General features: G+C 42.3%; 1 protein-coding gene across 2 annotated transcripts in view; it reads left to right on the forward strand.

Moving 5' to 3' along the window:
* The window catches only part of LOC114476597 (microtubule-associated tumor suppressor 1 homolog A-like), a 33,677-nt gene extending 13,280 nt beyond the window's left edge, over positions 1–20,397 (forward strand). For both annotated transcript variants that reach the window (XM_028469573.1, XM_028468763.1), the window contains exons 7-17: positions 987–1,060; positions 1,117–1,374; positions 2,719–2,785; positions 3,231–3,324; positions 9,881–9,971; positions 10,036–10,108; positions 10,189–10,262; positions 10,336–10,428; positions 10,598–10,714; positions 14,474–14,571; positions 19,664–20,397. In XM_028469573.1, the coding sequence (XP_028325374.1) occupies positions 987–1,060; positions 1,117–1,374; positions 2,719–2,785; positions 3,231–3,324; positions 9,881–9,971; positions 10,036–10,108; positions 10,189–10,262; positions 10,336–10,428; positions 10,598–10,714; positions 14,474–14,571; positions 19,664–19,880 (1,256 nt within the window). In that variant the 3' untranslated portion in view covers positions 19,881–20,397. The remainder of the gene's footprint in view (positions 1–986; positions 1,061–1,116; positions 1,375–2,718; positions 2,786–3,230; positions 3,325–9,880; positions 9,972–10,035; positions 10,109–10,188; positions 10,263–10,335; positions 10,429–10,597; positions 10,715–14,473; positions 14,572–19,663) is intronic.
* The last annotated feature ends 1,033 nt before the right edge of the window (positions 20,398–21,430 follow it).

The following is a 21,430-nucleotide window of genomic DNA, read 5'->3' on the forward strand; positions in this document are numbered from 1 at the left end:
TATATATATATATATATATATATACCCAGTACAATGAGACAATAAGTGTGTGTGTGTGTGTGTGTGTGTCAGCTACACGTGTTCGGCTGTGGCACACGTCTCTCTGAGCCACAGAGAAATGTAGGTTAGAGTAGGATTTACACACACACACACACACACACTGAGTAACCTCTGCTGAGGCATCCTCTGATTTTACAGATGTTGTGTGTCATGAAATAAGGGTCAGCCTACACACACACACACACACACACACAGGCTCTGTGCCTGCTGCTGTGTGTGTGGGGAGGGGGCACAGTACAGTTTAGTTATAGGTTCTCACCAAACCAATCATGTCAACGCTTTCACTCTCACTAGTCCTGTGTGTGTGTGTGTGTGTGTGTGTGTGTGTGTGTGTGTGTGTGTGTGTTTCCTCTCTGCCACGCACAGGTACAAACGCACACCCCTGTAAACACAAACAGCTTGCTCCACTGACTCTCTGTGCACAGCAGGGGGCAGCATCACTGACTGTTCCTGTAGTCCTTGTTCCTCCATGTTTGTAGTTTTTCATCCTCTCCTCTTTTGCGTCTTCTTTGTAGTCCTTAAAGGGCACATGAACTCCTAAAGAACACGTCTACTAAATATTTTACAATATCTTGTTCATCTTAAGGTTAAATTTAGAATTTTACTTTTCCTTTTCTGTGTATTTAGGGTTAGGAGTTAATAACAGAACAGTAACCTTTAACCCTCCATATTTGTCGTTCTATACACTGGATCACAGTCCTAGTTTTTTTGTACAATCTATGCAGTAAAAATGTGCTGAGGCATCGCATTATGATCATTAAACAATTTCTGCAGAGACAGGAAGTGACATCACAGTCTGTGTGTGTGCTTTACCACTAATGTACTCCATTATATGCAGCCACTACCCAACACACACACACACACACACCACTCTCATTGTGCAGTGTGTGTGTGCAGCATGTCTAACGCTTGTTGTTTTGTTTCAGTCGACAAAAACAAACCTCGAGAGGCAGCGACTAATAAAACAACGAAGACCAACAACCTTCGTCTTCCACAACAGGTAGATCACATTCTTCATCCTTAACATGATGGTGATGATGAAGATTATCTCTGTAGGTGTCTACATCCTCCAGTCCTTCGCTGACATCACATCCTAAACCTGGCGGTGTTGGGCTCAAATCCAGGACTGGATCTCGACCCAGTCCTCAGACCGTCCCCCGGCCCGCAGAGAGTGGGCGTGGCCAGGCTCGTCTAACTCAGATCAGAGAGCAGGAGAAGAAGAACCAGACGGTTCTACAGCTGAAGCGTCTGTTGCTGCAGAACAACAGGAGAACAGAAGCTCTGGCTGCAGTGCTGCAGTACCACCTGACCCAGGTAGGAGCCCCACAGCGCCCCCTGTTGCCTGAACACAGCGCTGCACTCTGGGAGTTGTTCATTAACTGAAAGAAAGGAGATCCTTATCAGAACTGACACCTGTTATCTACACACACACACACACACACACACACACACACACAGCATTTATTAGTCTGTGTGTGATTTGATTGGTCGAATGGAGGAGGAGGAATGCGGCAGCTGCAGTGAAAGCCCTGCTGCTCTGTTTGTTTGTGTCTGTGTGTCTGTGTCTGTGTGTCTGTGTCTGTGTGTCTGTGTATCTGTATCTGTATCTGTGTCTGTGTATCTGTGTCTGTGTCTGTGTATCTGTGTATGTATCTGTGTCTGTGTGTCTGTGTCTGTGTGTCTGTGTGTCTGTGTATCTGTGTCTGTGTCTGTGTGTCTGTGTCTGTGTCTGTGTGTCTGTGTGTCTGTGTATCTGTGTCTGTGTATCTGTGTGTCTGTGTATCTGTGTCTGTGTCTGTGTGTCTGTGTGTCTGTGTGTCTGTGTGTCTCTGCTCTGACTGGTTTTAATATCTCTAGGTATTTATTGGTCCACAGAAGTGTGTGTTTAGTAAAAACCTGCTCCTCTTTAACGTTTTCAGCTCTGTCACATGCTCTGCATCGTTGGCTCAGGTCTGAGTGACTGCTCTGCTCGTCATGTCTGATCGGTTATTAATGTCTGACGTGAATGCAAAAAACACAAAGCTTCACATGTAGGTAGTGGTATTCAGAGAGGAGGAGGAGCGTGTGGATGAAGGGTTGGACTGGTGGTCATGTGACCTTTGTTAGTAAATACATAGTGTTTATATCAGTGTAAGGAAACATTTAGTGACTCGTTCTATTGGTGATCATAGACCTGTGAGGGCTGTCCAATCAGTGAGCAGCTCTCTGACTGACAGGAGAGCTGCATTCCTCACATTCCTCTGGCTGGGGGCGTGGCCAGGTAGACAGTGGGCAGGGCTTAGCCGTGACCTCCAACAGGAGCTCAGAGAACGTGTCAGAAGTTCAGAGGACGAGTGTGTGCATGTCTGCGGTGTGTGTGTGTGTGTGTGTGTGTGTGTGTGTGTGAGTGTGTGTGTGAGTCTCTCTGAGAGATGGGCTCCACAACGAGCAAACAACACAATGCACAGCAGGATAACGACAACGTCCGGCGACAACACAAGAGACACAAGGTGTGTGTGTGTGTGTTCAGTGTCTGAGTGTGTCACTTTCTGTCTGGGAACTTTGGTGTGTGTGTGTGTGTGTGTTTAAATGCTGACATCCAGTGTTAAATAGTGACTCAGGAAGGATCCAAAAGTAAAAGTAAATAAATGTAAAGTAATAAAGGTCTTTATTTTTTAGCACGAAGAAGCTTTGAAGCAGAAGAAAGAGCTGTTGGTGCAAGTGAGCGACCTCAGAGAGGAGCTGGGTACGGCACACACACACACACACTTTCTTCTTTTTAGCACAAACATCTGAAAAATGTCAAAAATGGTTCTCAGCTAGAACACACACACGCACACACACACACACACACACACACACACACACACACACTTGATGTGATCTGTTTCTGTTCACACACACACCTGCTACCAACAGCACATGGTCTCCAGATAAATATGAACGAACACACAGTGTGTGGGTGTTGTTAGCATGTGGTGTGTGCTGTATTAGCATACATGTACATGTAACAGCTCACAGATGTTACTGAATAAAGCTGTATGAGGTCAGTGACAGGTGTGTGTGTGTGTGTGTGTGTGTGTGTGTGTGTGTGTGTGTGTGTGTGTGTGTGTGTGTGTGTGTGTGTGTGTGTGTGTGTGTGTGTGTGTGTGTGTGTGTGTGTGTGTGTGTGTGTGCGTGTGCGTGTGTAGTGTCATCCAGTCAGTCTCTGCAGCAGGATAAAGATGAAGCTTTGAACACGCTACAGGAGCAACACCAGGAGGAGCTGGTCCAGCTGGAGGAAAGGTGATTAACACACAGAAACACACACACACACCTACACTTACACAATAAAGCTGGATAAACATACTATAGTATATACTGTCTACAGTATACTATAGTATATACTGTCTACTATTTACTATAGTATATACTGTCTACTGTATACTATAGTATATACTGTCTACTGTATACTATAGTATATACTGTCTACTGTATACTATAGTATATACTGTCTACTATTTACTATAGTATATACTGTCTACTGTATACTATAGTATATACTGTCTACTGTATACTATAGTATATACTGTCTACTGTAGGGATGTAACGATTAATCGTAAGGCAGTTAAAAATCGATTCATAGGTATCACGGTTGATATCGATTTTTTGAAAATTTAATCGCAGTACTTTTTTTTAACCAGCAGAGGGCGCTATCCACAAGTGTAGGCGGCGGGCGGAGTCTGCTAATACTTTCTTTCTGGCTGCCTTCTACTCTTAAATATGTTAATAAATGATTCATTGCCCCTTTAGCACCGAAAGAATATCTGTAATATTACTTGAATATCTGTAAAAGTCTTTTTTCAATTAGCTCTGTCTGCTAGCATAGCTTCTCTTCTTCACTGCAAGAATATCTGCATGCCAACCGACCACTGTATTACCAGCGCCCTCTGCTGGTCCAAACAAATATGACGTAAATCAGTGTAATCACGTTTTTTGTTTTTTTTTAAAGTCCAATTGTTAAGGCACCAAATACATTTTCAGTTGCACTTTTAAAAGAAAAAGAACTATTATGCCATTTTGCATTGTTTATTATAGAACCAGAATTTAAATTAATAGGCTTCATTTTCATTTCTATTATTCCTTTATTTATTTCATTCAAGATTTATTTTTAGTTAAATTACATTATTTTGAATAGTTTATCAAGGGATTCTTTTGACAATGAAAAATAAAAGGAAAACAATACAGTATTTTCTAGTTTTTTTCCCAAAAAAAAAAATTTGTCTACAGTCCCATTTTGTAAATTAAATCGTGAGAGAATCGCATCGTGAACCCAGTATCGTGAATCGAATCGTATCGGGAGTTGAGTGAATCGTTACATCCCTAGTCTACTGTATACTATAGTATATACTGTCTACTGTATACTATAGTATATACTGTCTACAGTATACTATAGTATATACTGTCTACTATTTACTATAGTATATACTGTCTACTGTATACTATAGTATATACTGTCTACTGTATACTATAGTATATACTGTCTACTGTATATACTATAGTATATACTGTCTACTGTATACTATAGTATATACTGTCTACAGTATACTATAGTATATACTGTCTACTATTTACTATAGTATATACTGTCTACAGTATACTATAGTATATACTGTCTACAGTATACTATAGTATATACTGTCTACTGTATACTATAGTATATACTGTCTACTGTATATACTATAGTATATACTGTCTACTATATACTATAGTATATACTGTCTACTATATACTATAGTATGTACTGTCTACTATATACTATAGTATGTACTGTCTACTGTATACTATTGTATATACTGTCTACTATATTATATACTGTCTACTGTATACTATAGTATATACTGTCTACAGTATACTATAGTATATACTGTCTACTATTTACTATAGTATATACTGTCTACTATATACTATAGTATATACTGTCTACAGTATACTATAGTATATACTGTCTACTATTTACTATAGTATATACTGTCTACTGTATACTATAGTATATACTGTCTACAGTATACTATAGTATATACTGTCTACTGTATATACTATAGTATATACTGTCTACTATATACTATAGTATATACTGTCTACTATATACTATAGTATGTACTGTCTACTATATACTATAGTATGTACTGTCTACTGTATACTATTGTATATACTGTCTACTATATTATATACTGTCTACTGTATACTATAGTATATACTGTCTACAGTATACTATAGTATATACTGTCTACTGTATACTATAGTATATACTGTCTACTGTATACTATAGTATATACTGTCTACTATATACTATAGTATATACTGTCTACAGTATACTATAGTATATACTGTCTACTGTATACTATAGTATATACTGTCTACTATATACTATAGTATATACTGTCTACTATATACTATAGTATGTACTGTCTACTGTATATACTATAGTATATACTGTCTACTATATACTATAGTATATACTGTCTACTATATACTATAGTATATACTGTCTACTATATACTATAGTATATACTGTCTACTATATACTATAGTATGTACTGTCTACTGTATATACTATAGTATATACTGTCTACTATATACTATAGTATATACTGTCTACTATATACTATAGTATATACTGTCTACTGTATACTATAGTATGTACTGTCTACTGTATACTATAGTATATACTGTCTACTGTATACTATAGTATATAATGTATACTGTATACTATAGTATATACTGTCTACTGTATACTATAGTATATATTGTCTACTGTATACTATAGTATATATTGTCTACTGTAGTATATACTGTCTACTATATACTATAGTATGTACTGTCTACTGTATACTATTGTATATATTGTCTACTATATTATATACTGTCTACTATATACTATAGTATATACTGTCTACTGTATACTATAGTATATACTGTCTACTATAGTATATACTGTATACTATTGTATATACTGTCTACTATATTATATACTGTCTACTATATACTATAGTATATAATGTATACTGTATACTATAGTATATACTGTCTACAGTATACTATAGTATATACTGTCTACTGTATACTATAGTATATATTGTCTACTGTAGTATATACTGTCTACTGTATACTATAGTATATACTGTCTACAGTATACTATAGTATATACTGTCTACTGTATACTATAGTATATATTGTCTACTGTAGTATATACTGTATACTATAGTATATACTGTAGCATGATAGGATGATGACGTTCCCACTGAAGTATACTTCCACGTTTCCCAAGATGCATCTGGAACCTCCAGCGTTAAAAACCTTGTTCACACTGAGGCTAAATATCTCTGTTGATTCTCCACCTTTATTTTGAAAGTTCTGAAAACTTTTGAAGTGAGAAAGTGACCAAGTAGAATATATACATTTGCTCATTTGATCCATAAAACTCATATATTTCATACATTTTCAGAGACTCTCCATTGGTCTACTGACTACACTTCCCGTTCACTTCAAAATAAGAGCCCTATTTACAAAAGACTAAAAAAAACCTAATGGACGGCAAGAAGAGATGCTTTTATTGTGAAAAGGCGATGTTTGATGTTTAGCTTGAAGCTATTTCCAGGACCATTTTACATTCAGCTTCCAATGCATCATGTGACAGTTGAGTATGACTAGTGTGTACACCATGCATACTTAAAAAAATGTCCCCATATAGTATACATCTTGGTATTTCTCACATATTCAAAATTTTCATACTATCTAATGTGAACGCACTATATATTAATTTAGACATCACACAGTATGAGTAGTACGTTAGTATGAGTAATACGTTAGACCAGGGCTATTCAATTAATTTGGAATTGGGGCCAGTTCATGAATCTTAGGCAAAATGAGGGGCCGGAGAATATGGGTAATCACAGCAACAAATAAAGAAATTACAACAATAACATACTTAAGGAATCAATATATTTAATTTTGTTAATGCAGAACAATTTATGGACATAAATCCCCACATGGACTACTACTGTACTAACTTCCGTCCATCCTGAACATAAATCAAGTTACCTTGACAATCAGTCCAGGTCAGCCATATCACAGATATTTAAGATTGGACTCCAACAAAAATAAAACCAAAGTGCATAGTAAGGTACAAAAAATAATTCTAACATAACAGTGCATGGTATCATAGCAAGGCAATGTATTTCAAATAGCAGTTTAGATGAGCATATCAGTTGTAAACATTTTAATTCATTTAACTGACAAATAACTATTCAAAATACTTCAACAATAATCACCTCATCAATTTTAGCCCTGCTAACATGAAAACAACAAAATCATTAAACAGTCACTTAGTTGACCTTTCTTCACGTCATTTAATTTTTCTTATCTGCCTATATTGAAATTGAATCAGACACCTCAACTTTCAGTTCAGTTGAACAAAACCATATCAAGAAAAAACATTAAGTATGAGGTGAATAACATGTTCTAAATTGCAGGAGTATACGGTTAAAAAAAACAACAACTCATCACTTGTTTGACTAATATGCCTGTTATCTTGCATGTCGTTTACCAGCATTTGCTAACTAATGAGAGAAATGGCATTTTTTTGACTTAGCAAGAGCAGTGAAGTCAGGTGTATATGTTGACAGGGCAATGCGCAAGCAGTGTTGCAGATTCTGGTCAGTGAGGGATATGCGGTTGTGTGTTTTAATGGCATTCATGTGTGAGAATGACGACTCACAAGTGTATGTTGAGCCAAACATTGTCAGAAGAAAAAGTGCAAGACCCCTTGAGTGTGGAAATTTTTCTTGGCTGACTACATGGGTCCAGAATTTTTCATAACCTGCCTGCTGCAATGACTGTTGCAAGTCATCTGATGACTGAATGTCAATGAGTTCCAGCTGTAAAAAACTCTCATCCAATGATGGTACTAGCTCCTTTCCTTTCAATGCAAAGTCTGCCTCATCATTCACACAGAATGGGTCTTTAACAAATCTCATCACTTCACTGGAGATGCTGAAATCATCAAACCTGGTGGCAAAGTTGTTTTTCAATGAGTCAATAAAGCCTGACATCACCTCGGTAATTTGCAGGCCAGATTTCCTTAATGTGGGGAAGTGGAGCATCTTCTCAGGACAAAGATCAGCAGAGAAGAGTGAGAGTTTTCTTTGAAAAGCACGAAGTTTCTCCACAAGTTCGAAAACTGTTTTATCTCTGCCCTGCAACTCCATGTTGAGCTGGTTCAAATGATAGAAAACATCACTCAAAAAGCAAACAGTAGCATTAAACTCATTATTTCCCATCAGCGACAGAAACTTGCCAGCTTTTTTCAGTTTTGAAGACTGGAGAAAAACCAGAATCTCCTCTTTTAGTTCACAGAAACGTTTCAGTGCGTTTCCTTTGCTAAGCCATCTAATGTCATTGTGAATTAGCAAATCTTTGTATTCAGCAGACATGTCAGCCAACAGCTTGCGGAAAAGACGGTGCTGTAAACTGGAGGTGCAACGGATAAAGTTTATAATTGCCATGACAGAGTCCATGGTCTCTTTCAACTCACCACTGAGTTTGGCACACAGAAGGCTTTGGTGGATGAGGCAATGTAGCGATCTCATCTGCGGAGCCACGGCTGCCATCCTCGCAGCAAGACCCTGATCCCTGCCGACCATCGAGGGCGCGCCATCCGTCACCAGCATGTTTATGCGCGCCAAATCCAAGTTGTTCTCCTCAAAGAATGCACTAATTTTGGCGAATAAAATTTCACCGGTGGTCTGCCCCTCCAGAGGAATTAGTCCAAGCAGATCCTCATGAAAACATGCTCCATCATAAAATCGCACATAAAGGCACAGCTGTGCGACATCACTGTTGTCGGTCGACTCGTCCACGGCCAAAGACATCACCTCAGCCTTCCTCAGCTTGTCCATAAGCGTCTCGAAAACGTCCGATGCAAGGGACTCGACTCTCCTTATATTTGACGTGTCAGATATTGGAATTTGCCGGATTGAATCAATAACGCTTTTTCGTGTTTTCTCATCTGTTACCACCTCTTCAATGGATGCCAGCATACACTCTTTGACAGTCTCCGAGTCTGTAAACGGCTTTTTCTTTTTCCCCAATATCCATGCCACCCGCAACGATGCAGCTGTTGCTCTCTCTTGATCCGTACAAGCCCGGAACAATATCCGCCGTCTTTGCTCATAACACAATGTAAGACCCGATATCTTCTGCTTCCGAGCGGCAGAGCCAGGTGGAAAAGTAGTGTTAAATTTAGCGTGCGTTGTGTTGAAATGTCTTCTCAAATTATACTCTTTACTCACGGCGAGGCACTCATTGCAGATTAGGCACACAGGATTCGCATCGACAGCAATAAATGCATATTTCTCTGTCCATTCATTGTTGAACTGCCTGTTCTCTGAGTCAACTTTTCTTTTTTTTAAAGTAGAGAGAGACATTTTTCTTGTTAGCCAACCTTCATGCTAAAAAGTCCGGAAGGTCATACCGCGGCGCTGCCAGTGGCGATTTTTAATTGGTCACTTGCGGTCCCCTAAAATACATGTCCGGCTAAAACAGGTAGATTCGGCCTGCTTTTATGCACGATTTATTTTTTAATATAATTAGCCATTGTCATGCACTATATGACTAGATACTGTATGTAATGATTACAGTACACTCTGAGGGCCGGTATAAAATTCCTCAGGGGCCGGACCCGGCCCGGGGGCCGCCATTTGAATAGCCCGGCGTTAGACCCTCCATTGTGCTACTGATTAAACTTCCTGCCAACTTCAAAATAAAAGCCCTATTTAGCCATATTTTGCTGTGTGTGCAGACTGAGGAGTTTCTACCAAAGTCAGTGGGATGAAGTGCAGCGAGCTTATCGGGAAGAGGCAGAACTATACAGACACAAGGTGGAGACACAGGTGAGGACACACACACACACACACACACACACACACATACACACACCTGTCCTTTGTGCTGCAGGTGGAAGAGCTAAGGACAAACCACAGTCACACAGTGGAGACACTCACACAACAGTACGACTCTGCAGTGCACAGTGAGCACACGCACGCACACCTGCTGTCACATGACCTGGAGTTTTAGTGTGTGTATGTGTGTGTGTGTGTGTGTGTGTAGAGATGAAGGACATCCATCAGACTGAGTTGGAGAACCTACAGAAGAACTTGAAGGAGACAGAAACCACTTTATCAGTAAGTGTGTGTGTAGTAAAGGTGTGTGTGTGTGTGTATAACGTGTATGTGTGTGTGTGTGCATCGTCCTCAGGCTCAGCTACACACTCTGAGTGCAAAGAAGGAGGAGCTCAGTGAGAGGCTGAAGGTGGAGGAGCAGAAGAACTTCCTCATGGACAAGAACCTGGTAAAGATCTGAGACAGAGGAGCTTCCTGAGGACCAGGATGGACTGTGACTGTGACTGTGACTGTGTGCGTGTGTGTGTGTGTGTGTGTGTGTGTGTGTGTGTGTGTGTGTGTGTGTGTGTGTGTGTGTGTGTGTGTGTGTGTGTGTGTGTGTGTGTGTGTGTGTGCAGAGGGACACACACACTGTGTTCTTGCAGCAGGAGCTGGAGAGCCTGAAGGTGGTTCTGGAGATGAAGAGCAGTCAGTTACAGCAGAAGGAGAAGAGACTAATGGAGATGGAGCGGGTGGTAGGAACACACACACACAACACTGTAGCCATCGTAGGCAAGAGGGAGGGGCAAGCAGGGTCTTAAGACCCCCTGGACCACTGGAGGATGTGGCTGGTTCCCGGCTGCGTCTGGGGGGTGGGGGGTGCCGCCGTGCTCTGTGGGGCCGGCATTGTTCGTGGGGTGGGTCTCCAGTTGTGCTGCTCGGTGCATCCCTGGGGCCCGCGGTGCCGCGTGCCCGTATGTGCCATCTACCCCCTCCGGTGGCCCGCCATACAGACGAGCGGCCTCCTACATGAACACTTCACTCCCACTGGTCTGGCCCACTCACTCACTTTAAAGTAGCTGTAATCAAACCCCTTCTCAAAAAACCTACTCTTGATTCCAGCACTTTAGCAAACTACAGGCCTATATCTAATCTTCCTTTTATTTCAAAGATTCTTGAGAAAGTTGTGGCGGCTCAGCTCTGTGAATTTCTTCAAAACAACAGCCTGTTCGAGGACTTCCAGTCAGGCTTTAGAGCTCAACACAGCACAGAGACTGCTTTAGTTAAAGTAACTAATGATCTACTCTGGGCTTCAGATGAAGGACGACTCTCAGTGCTGGTTTTATTAGATCTTAGTGCAGCTTTTGACACTATAGATCACTATATTCTACTAGAGAGATTAGAGGAATTACTTGGAATCACAGGGACTGCCCTAAACTGGTTTAAGTCCTACCTATCTGATAGGTACCAGTTTGTACACGTGAATAATAAGTCTTCTGTGTACACTAAAGTAAGCTACGGGGTTCCTCAGGGCTCTGTGCTAGGTCCAATCCTCTTCTGTATCTATATGATCCCCCTTGGTAATGTTATGAGAAAATACTCTGTTAACTTTCACTGCTATGCTGATGATACCCAACTGTATGTATCAATGAAGCCAGGTGAGACAAATCAGCTATCTAAACTTGAGGCCTGTCTAAAGGACATTAGGGCCTGGATGGACCAAAATGTTCTTCTTAACTCAGACAAGACTGAGGTCATTGTACTGGGCCCACGACACCTTAGAGAAACCTATGCTAGCCTAACTGCCCTAGATGGCATTACTCTGGCACGAAGCACAACTGTTAGAAACCTTGGGGTTCTATTTGATCAGGATTTATCCTTCAACTCTCACATAAAACAAACTTCAAGAACTGCCTTCTTTCATCTCCGTAACATTGCTAAAATCAGATCTATCCTGTCTCAGGGCGACGCCGAAAAACTAGTCCATGCTTTTGTTACCTCTAGACTGGATTATTGTAATTCTCTTTTAGCAGGCTGCCCGAGCAAGTCGCTTAAGACACTTCAGCTGGTTCAAAATGCTGCAGCACGTGTACTGACTAAAACTAGGAGAAGAGATCACATTACTCCTGTATTAGCCTCTCTGCATTGGCTTCCCATAAAATATAGAATAGAATTCAAGATTCTTCTTCTCACTTATAAAGCCCTAAATGGACAGGCACCAGTCTATCTCAAGGAGCTTGTAGTGCCATACAATCCCCCCAGAACACTACGCTCTCAAAATGCTGGACTACTCGTTGTTCCATTTGTCTCTAAAAGTAGTATAGGAGGAAGAGCTTTCAGTTATCAGGCCCCACTTCTCTGGAACCATCTACCAACCACAGTTTGGGGGGCAGACACCCTCTCTACCTTTAAGGTTAGGCTCAAAACATTCCTCTTTGGTAAAGCTTTTAGTTAGGAACCAGCTCATAGCTCATAGTTAAGATGCAATAGGCATAGACTGCCGGGGGGGGGGGTCTGGCATGCTGGGTTGGAGAGAGGTTGGAGAGGGCGTTAAGAGAGAGGTCATTTAGGTTAGAGAGGGACCGGAGAGGGTCCCATTCCTCACTCTAACACTCCCTCTATGTCTGCTTCTTCCCTTGTGTGTTTGCTCCTGTTCTCCTTCTGGCTTTTGTCTTGCAGGTCCGTGGGATCCTCAGTGTGGAGTTACAGAGTCTCAACAACTCTGTCTCCACCCTTTCCTCTGCACACACCCAACACAGCATAACGTGGATGGCTGTTCATCATAGGAATGGGATCCACACAAGGTTCCTGCTGCTTAACAGAAGGTTTTCCTTGCCGCCATGATGAATTCATGTTGGGTGTGGGATACATTTGTATGTGTATATACGTATATATGCATATGTGTGTATCCATAAAATGAAGTGTCCGTCCTTAAGACTGCTCTACTGTAAAGTGTCTTGAGATACCATTGGTTATGATTTGGCGCTATACAAATAAAAGATTGATTGATTGATTGATTGACTTGGTGCACCACACACTCTTATCCAACCCTTGGGGAGCTGGGGGTAAAAGGGTCTGCTGCCTATGCTACTGAGTAGTGGCACGGGGGCGGCATTCCCACCTCAAGTTGCCCTTCCAATCCCTTCAATTACAATCACACTTCAACACACCACCACCCGGAGGGTACGACCATCACCTCCGCCTTTCAGAGCTATTGCACCACATACACATAGTATATATGTATATATTGTTTTCCTGGGTCTGTCTCTGTGCTCGGTGCCTTTCATGGCACGCCTCTTGGCGCAACAGTTGAAAGCTTTCAGGGCATGCAGGGCTCAAAACTGCGACTATTTTTTCAGTGTGTGCGAGTGAAAATTTCATCTGGTCGCATCTGTGCGAGTTCTTAGGGTGACCTTATTTTAAAAATCCAAAAGGATGAAGCTTCCTCATTCTCCGAGTCTTCCTCCTGTGAATCAGGGTCCGACATCGACACCACACGTGCTGCCATGTCCCCAAACACACACTGTCGCATTCCTAACACGGGACAGTGGCGGAGTAGAGCATTTATTTTATTTTAAACTGTTTTTAAGTTTCCATTTACATGATCAATATAAATGAAATCAAACATTATTCTATATAATTCTAACTGTATATAATGTAATACACTGTATTGTCTTCATAGAGAAGGTATTTATGGCTCCAGGAGGACTTTAATCCAGGTGAGATGAGGTTAAATGGTTCCTTGTAGAGTAAAGGTTACAGACCCCTGACCAGGGGAAGAGGGTTAGGAGACCCCACTATCAGAGCTGGACCCTCTGAATTTAATTCATGGGGTGAAACAATGCAGATGATAAGTTGGTTATGTTACTGTTAAATTAATTCATGTACAGCATTTCTGTAAAATAAAAAACAGAATAAATGTAACCTGTTGTTATGATTTACTGTTATTGTATAAAATAAATGACCTGTTATTTCAGCCACTGCTTGAAAACTTAATATTGTCACTAAAACATTTAGCAAATATATTTCAAGTCATTGTCAATTTTTACTTCATTCATAACTACGGTATGCCAGTTAAGTCAAGTATTCATCAGCATGCATGGCTATGCTGTACTCGCCTCGCTCCCCCGCTCTTACAAACAAAGGGTGCGACCATATTCTGTGCTGGTGCGACTAACTGAGAAAATTAGTTGCACCAGTGCCACCACTGGAAAAGTTAGTGTAGAGCCCTGATATGCCCCGCGCTTTCGAAACCGGGAAAATCTGTTTGATTCAGATTATGTCCTCAGTTACTTGTAATCTGCCTCGGTCGCCTCCACATGAGAGAATTCTAGCTGTAAGCTGAAACCCGTGCGTCATGGAGCTCGGAGAGTGCACCGCTGCTTTGCGCCACTGGCAACATCCGGCTTTCCTGATGCACTGTGTGTCTATGGGCACCGTCACATCCAGACTAATAGTATGTCAATTATACCTGTTGTACTTATTGTATGTGTGCGTGTGTGCGCGCACTTCAGATGGAGACCAACGTGAAGCTGGAGGAGAATCTGAAGAAAGTCCAACAGGAGAACGAGCTCTACAGGGTCAGGATGGACAAACAGACACAACTGTCCAAGTAAGAGTGTTTTATTGTCTGTGTGTCTATGTCTCTGTAGACAGCTGTGCTCAGTGTGTATATATCTATATTTTACTCTGTACATAGATAGCTGTGTTCAGCAGGCCCACGCAGAGACCTCCTAAGGGGCTGGTACTCAAATAAAAAAAGGCACATATTACCGCTACATATCATGGTATCAAGTTTTTTTCAGATAAAATCACAAAGTGCTGTACAGAGTTGTGGTAAAAGTACAAGTGCAACACAATAGAATAATAAAACAAGAGTGCATAAACTTCATAAGAACACCAACATAAAAGGATAATAAAATATAAAATCCAGTAACTAAAAGCTTTACTGTAAAGTAAAGTCTTCAGCAGTTTTTAAAAGTGACCACACAGTTGAGCTCCCTGAGAGACTGGTGCAGGTTATTCCAGAGTCTGGGAGCTACAGCCTGGAACACCAGGTCTCCTCTGGTCTTAAATTTAGTTTTTGGGGTTTTTAGGAGACCCTGACCTGAAGACCGAAGGCATCGCCCTGATGAGTAGGGGCACAACAAGTCTGAGATATATTTAGGGGCCTGACCATGTAATGCTCGGAACGTGAGAACTAATATTTTATATTCTATGCGAAACTTAACTGGAAGCCAGTGCAGAGTAGCTAGAATGGGGGTGATGTGGGATGTTCTAGAAGCACCAGTTAAAAGTCTGACAGCAGCGTCTGAACGATCTGGAGTCTGTTTAGGGTCGACCTATTAAAACAAGTAAAAACAGAATTACAGTAGTCAATACGAGATGATATAAATGCGTGTATGACCAGTTCCAGATCTGATTTTAATAATAAATACCTCACTTTAGAGATATTTCTCAGGTGGTAAAAACAGTTTTTAGTCAATTGACGACAATGTCCCTCCAAAGACATGGACTGATCAAAGACAACCCCAAGGTTTCTGAGGCTGGTTTTAACAGATGAGCCCAGATCACCAAGAGAGTTTTTAATCAGAGGATGTTTTTATCAGATGATCAGAGTTTCTGTTTTGTTTGAATTTATCTGGAGATAATTTGATGACAAAGGAGCAGTACAACTGGATATCGTCAGCATAAAAATGATAAGATACATTTTTAAAACCATGGATCAACCGACCAAGAGGCATCAGATACAATAAAAACTAAACAGGAACCAGAACAGAGCCCTGGGCTACTCCACATGACAGGTTGGACATATTAGACATTACATCATTAATAGTAACATTAAAGGTTCTTCCATTAATATAAGAGGTAAACCACTGGAGAACAGCACCAGAAAACCATCTCAGATGTAAGTGGATCAACCAGTATACTATGATCTACTGTATCAAAGGCAGCATCAGATCAAGTCAAACTAAAACTGTGTAACGACCAGAGTCAGTGACATCATCACGTCACTAGAAACTTTCAGAAGATCAGTTTCAGTGGATTGATCTAAAACCAGATTAATATTTATCATAAATATCATGCTGTTCCATGTATGAGGTTAGCTGCTTAGCAACCATTTTCTCCATGATTTTAGACATGAAGAGAAGCTTAGATATGGGTCAGTAGTTTATAGGCTCCCCCGGATCAAGATTGGGTTTTTTTAAGAATGGGGTTTATTATCACATGTTTAAAAAAGCTGGAGACTGAGCCAGATAAAAGTGAGAGGTTTATCAATGTTACCACCCAAGGACCAACAACATCAAAAACATTTAAAAGCAGTGAAGTAGCAACAATGTCTACAGAGCTCGATGAGGGTTTCATCTTTCCTACTAAAACCTGAACATCCTGTAGGCTGACAGGAGTGAAGGAGGACCATGAACTCACAGGAGCTGATGCACTGCACAAGCTAACCAAGGGAGGAGTGATGCTAGCCCTGATATCTTGTACTTTATTTACAAAAAAGTTTAAAAATAGTTACAGTCCTCCTGTGTGTGTACAGACACATGGGACGATGAGGATGCAACAAGATTTTCAACAGTATTGAACAAGATCTTGGGGTTTCTCTTATTTTGCAAAACAAGATTAGTGAAATAAGCAGATTGCTGATTGCTGCTTCATTAATAATACGTCTCTGCTTTTTCATATTAGAAATAGTCTGTACCAGTGTGATTGACAGATTAAATACGATACAGCAATGGTCGCTTATTTGTAAGTCTTCAATACCTAGATGGTCAATCATTAAACCAAAAGAAAAGACCAAATCTAAAGTATGACCTTTAGTGTGTGTTGGACCTGACACATGTTGCACAAAGTGAAAAGAGTCCATTAGAGACATCAGCTCAGCTGCCATAGGACAGGAGGAATTATCCACATGCAGATAATAATGGAAATTGAAATAAATTTTATTTTAACAGAATATATAAAACAAACAACTTGTTGCACATATTTTAAGCAAAATGTTTTCATTCAAAATGAACTGAGAGCTCCTTTAATTCTAAGATTATCTATGACTTAAGATCTTACTGGCACTGCTGGTCTGAGGAGTAGATGAGGGAAAGATTGGGGTCATGTGTGCTGGGAGATCCTGAGCCGACCAACGTCCCTGGGCTATACGGTTCTCCCAGACTGCTCCTCACCCTGCTAGGGAGGCACTTGTTGTAATAATTTCTCTGCGTGCTGGGACAGGACCCATTGGTATGTCCTGGAGCATTAAGGACTGATGAGTTCCTTCTGACAGGGCCTGGGTGCACTGTAGAGATACCCTGATATTTCTGTGTCTGTGACTGTGCAGCCTGGCGTCCAGGCCCAAGCCAATTAGCCAGTGCTGGAGTGGGCGCAGTGTTAGCAAGCCCAAGGGAATGACAGCTGCCGTAGCTATTAGCTTCCCCAAGAGGCACAGAAAGCATATATAAGGTAGCCATGACCCCTCTCGAAATAGAGGGAGAAGACTCAAAATGTCGTCCACCCACCATCTTGGTGGACACGCCTTCATGACTATGGTGTCCAGATCCACTCCAAGGAATGTTATGGTCTGGGCGGGAGCCATGACACTTTTTACTAAGTTCACTCTGAGGCCCAGCCGAGCAACATGGCCGAGAAGGACAGACGTGCCCTGAGTTACCTGCGCCTGGGAAGGTGCACACACCAGCCAGTCGTCCAGGTAAGGGAGTACCTTCATGCCCCATGCCTGCTGTGGTGAGAGAGTTGTGCCACACACCTGGTGAATACCCCGGGTGAAAGAGACAGGCTGAAAGGAAGTACCCCAAATTGAAAATGTTGTCCCTGGAAGGCAAAGAGCCAGAATTTCCTGTGGCAGGGTATGATGGGGATGTGGAAGTAGGCATCCCTGAGGTCGATTTGAACCACTCACCCCTGATCACCACATACAGGACCTCTGTAATGGTTAGCCTGTGAAATGTAATGACTTTCAGTTAATGGTTAAGACCCCTGAGGTCCAACACGGGACGAAGTCCACCGTCCCTTTAGGGGACGGGAAAATATGTGGAATAGAATCAGCCGGGCTAAACCTGGGGATCTATGCTCTATTAGTCTAGAGGCAGAGTAGTCCGTTGGTTGGTACGTCTGCAGCCGAGTGGCTTGGGTTGCCTGGTTTGTCTCGCTTGAGCAGTCTACTCCAGCACTTCCACGGCTGCAGAACCGAACAGCGACCTTGGCTCCACTGGAACACTGCGTAGTGTCCGCCTACACTGAAGCTATGCAGTGAAGAGTCCACTGAAGTTTCCTGCAGAGATGCTGAGAGGGTCATCATGAGGTGGGACATTGAATTGCCAATCATACCCATGCAAGCTGCTGCCATGTACGCCTTGATGAGCAGGTCATCAGTCACCCTGCACTGGGGATGAGGACACCTTGCCTCCGGTCTGAGAGCCTCATCCGGAGAGACAATCAGGCTAGCAATAGCGGGCTCCACCGCCAGCATATACCCCAGACCAAACTTGGCAGCCTTGTACATAGCCGCAAGGGTACGACCGTCAGCTGATGGGTGGTGGTGGTGTGCACTAGGGTCTTGCCAGAAAGAATGCGGCTCCCTCAGGTAATCCTTTGAGGGAGGCACGGAGAAGGCTACGGGGGTCAGAGTGCGCCTGAAAAAAGCGCTTGGTGGAGCGCCTTGAGCCTGTGAGGCATCGAGCTAAAGCCATAGGCATTACAGATCCCATCGAGGACCCCACCGAGCCACCTGCTGAGCTGTGGGCTGAAACACCTTAGGCCCCTCCCGACACATGGGAGGCTGTGTCATTGCAGGCTGCTGCTGTCTCTCCAAACTCCGTAGCCGAAGCTGCAACAGACATAATGTCATTCTCGCCGAATGCTGTCTGAGCTAAGGTAGGGCCAGAGTGCAGAGTCTTCCTCTTTGCAGGTGGGCACTCTGCATCTACGCCTGCTGGTAGGAAAACCACCTTGTTGCTGGCCTGGGGGAAACTGGGTCGGAACCAGTTAGCCTGGTTGGGAGACAGCATCCATGAGCTGTTCCACCTCCTCCAGTCTGGTGGTTCATACTGTTTGAGGCATATAACTGCAATTCATGCAGGGATCCTCTGAGAGACCCTCCCGCAGGTGTTCTAGACCAAGGCTGGGGAGACACAAGTCATGACCATCCTCAAGAAGCACAGGGGTCAAACAGGCAGAACAGCAGTGACTAAGCAGTAGCCCTGCCATCATAATTGTACCTATAAGGCTTATAATCAAACCGTGAGGATACTGGGAGAGGGGAGCAAAACACAATACCTTCACCTAAAAAGACTTAATTTAATTAAAGTAAATTAAACCATGCCAATAAAGGTAGAGGGGAGCATTAACACACTATCTTCACCTATAAAGGCTTATTCTGTATTTGTCTGAAAGTACTGGTTTAATGGTAACAAACAAAACAATGCTGTATGCAGAGTAACTAAGAAAGCACCCGCAGAGGCAGAGGGAAGCTAGTGTTATATATCCATATCTATATTTTTCTCTGTATGTTGACAGCTGTGTTCAGTGTGCATATATCTATATCTATATATCTATATTTTTCTCTGTATGTAGACAGCTGTGTTCAGTGTGCATATATCTATATCTATATATCTATATTTTTCTCTGTACATAGACAGCTGTGTTCAGTGTGTATATATCTATATATCTATATTTTTCTCTGTACATAGACAGCTGTGTTCAGAGCAGGCCGTGCTCCAACAGACTCTTCAGAAAGAGTCAAAGGTCAACAAACGTCTGTCGATGGAGAACGAGGAGTTGCTATGGAAACTGACCAACTCTGACCTGATCTCCAGTCCACGCCGCCTCTCGCCATCCTCCCCCTTCGGCTCGCCACGGAACTCCGCCTCCTTTCCAAGCGCCGCCCCCCCGTTATCCCCCAGATGACCTCAGAGAAGGACTGGAGTTTAAATCCCTTATTTCCCAGAATCATTTTCTTCTTTCCTGAGGAGGACTGACACTAGGCTCCACCCCCTGAGAACCGCCCTATGGTCTGGGCTCAGGTTGGTTTGGGTTTGATTCCCAATCGATGAACTTTTCCTGATGTATGTTCTATGTTTTCATCCAAAGAGCCAAGCTCGCTGGCCCCGCTCCATGTGGCCCTGCCCCTTTGGTCATGCACAATAACACAATAACCCCCCCACACACACTCTGTGCAACATAAAGAGGCTAAGATCCTCATAAAGAAAGGAAACCATTTACCTCCCTTTCAGGCAACGCCCTCTTAAGCCCCGCCCCCACTGAATGTAACCTGCAGTTCTCTCCTCTGCCTTCAGGTGGCGTTTAAGCCCCAAATGTACCAAACAAACCTTTTGATTGTTTTTGTCCGTTATTTTTACCCACAATGCCTCAGTGAACGTTAGTTATTGAGTATGACTGAATAAACATACCGTTTATCATCTGAGCTCTTATTGGTCACTTATTCCTCCAATCACACAAACACGTTTATGTATTCACACTCCCTTTTATTAAATATAGCTAACGTTTCATATATGTATATATATATATATAAAAAACTCACCCTCCGCGGCAGTCTCTTTTTTCCTCCAAGCTCGTGTCCTCTACCAGAGGCCTGGGAGCTTGAGGGTTCTTCAGTATCTTTGCTGTTCCTAGAACTGCACTTTTCTGGACCGAGATGTCTGATGTATTTCCTGGGATCTGCTGGAGCCACTCCTCCAGTTTGGGGGTCACTGCCCCGAGTGCCCCAATGACCACGGGCACCACTGATGCCTTCACCCTCCAGGTTTTCCCCAACTCTTCTCTGAGCCCCTGGTATTTCTCTAGTTTCTCATGATCCTTTTTCCTGATGTTGAAGTCGCTTGGTATTGCTATGTCGACCACAACGGCTTTCCTCTCTTTGTCCACCACCACAATGTCTGGTTGGTTCGCCATTACCATTCTGTCCGTCTGTATCTGGAAGTCCCACAGGATCTTGGCTCAGTCATTCTCTACCACCTTTGGAGGTGTTTCCCACTTTGACCTTGGGGTTTCCAGCCCATACTCTGCGCAGATGTTCCTGTACACTATACCAGCCACTTGGTTATGGCGCTCCATGTAAGCTTTCCCTGCCAGCATCTTACACCCTGCAGTTATGTGCTGGATTGTCTCATTGGCCTCTTTGCTCCTCTATACATTTCAGACATGTTGTGTCCCTACACTTCAGGACGCAGCCTTCGATCCTCAGGTCAGGGTCTACTAAGGTTCCCAAAAACTAAATTTAAAACCAGAGGAGACCTGGCGTTCCAGGCTGCAGCCCCCAGACTCTGGAATGGTCTGCCCCAGTCTCTCCGGGAGATGAACTGCGTGGACACTTTTAAAAAACATTTGAAGACTTCGCTTTTCAAAAAAGCTTTTAGTTAACAAGATTTTATTTTTAATTTTTACTGCCCTTTTATGATGCTACACATGTGATGTAAATGTATGTTTATTGTTTCTGT

Source organism: Gouania willdenowi, chromosome 1 (genome assembly GCF_900634775.1).
Source record: "Gouania willdenowi chromosome 1, fGouWil2.1, whole genome shotgun sequence".
Classification (NCBI taxonomy): Eukaryota; Metazoa; Chordata; class Actinopteri; order Blenniiformes; family Gobiesocidae; genus Gouania; species Gouania willdenowi.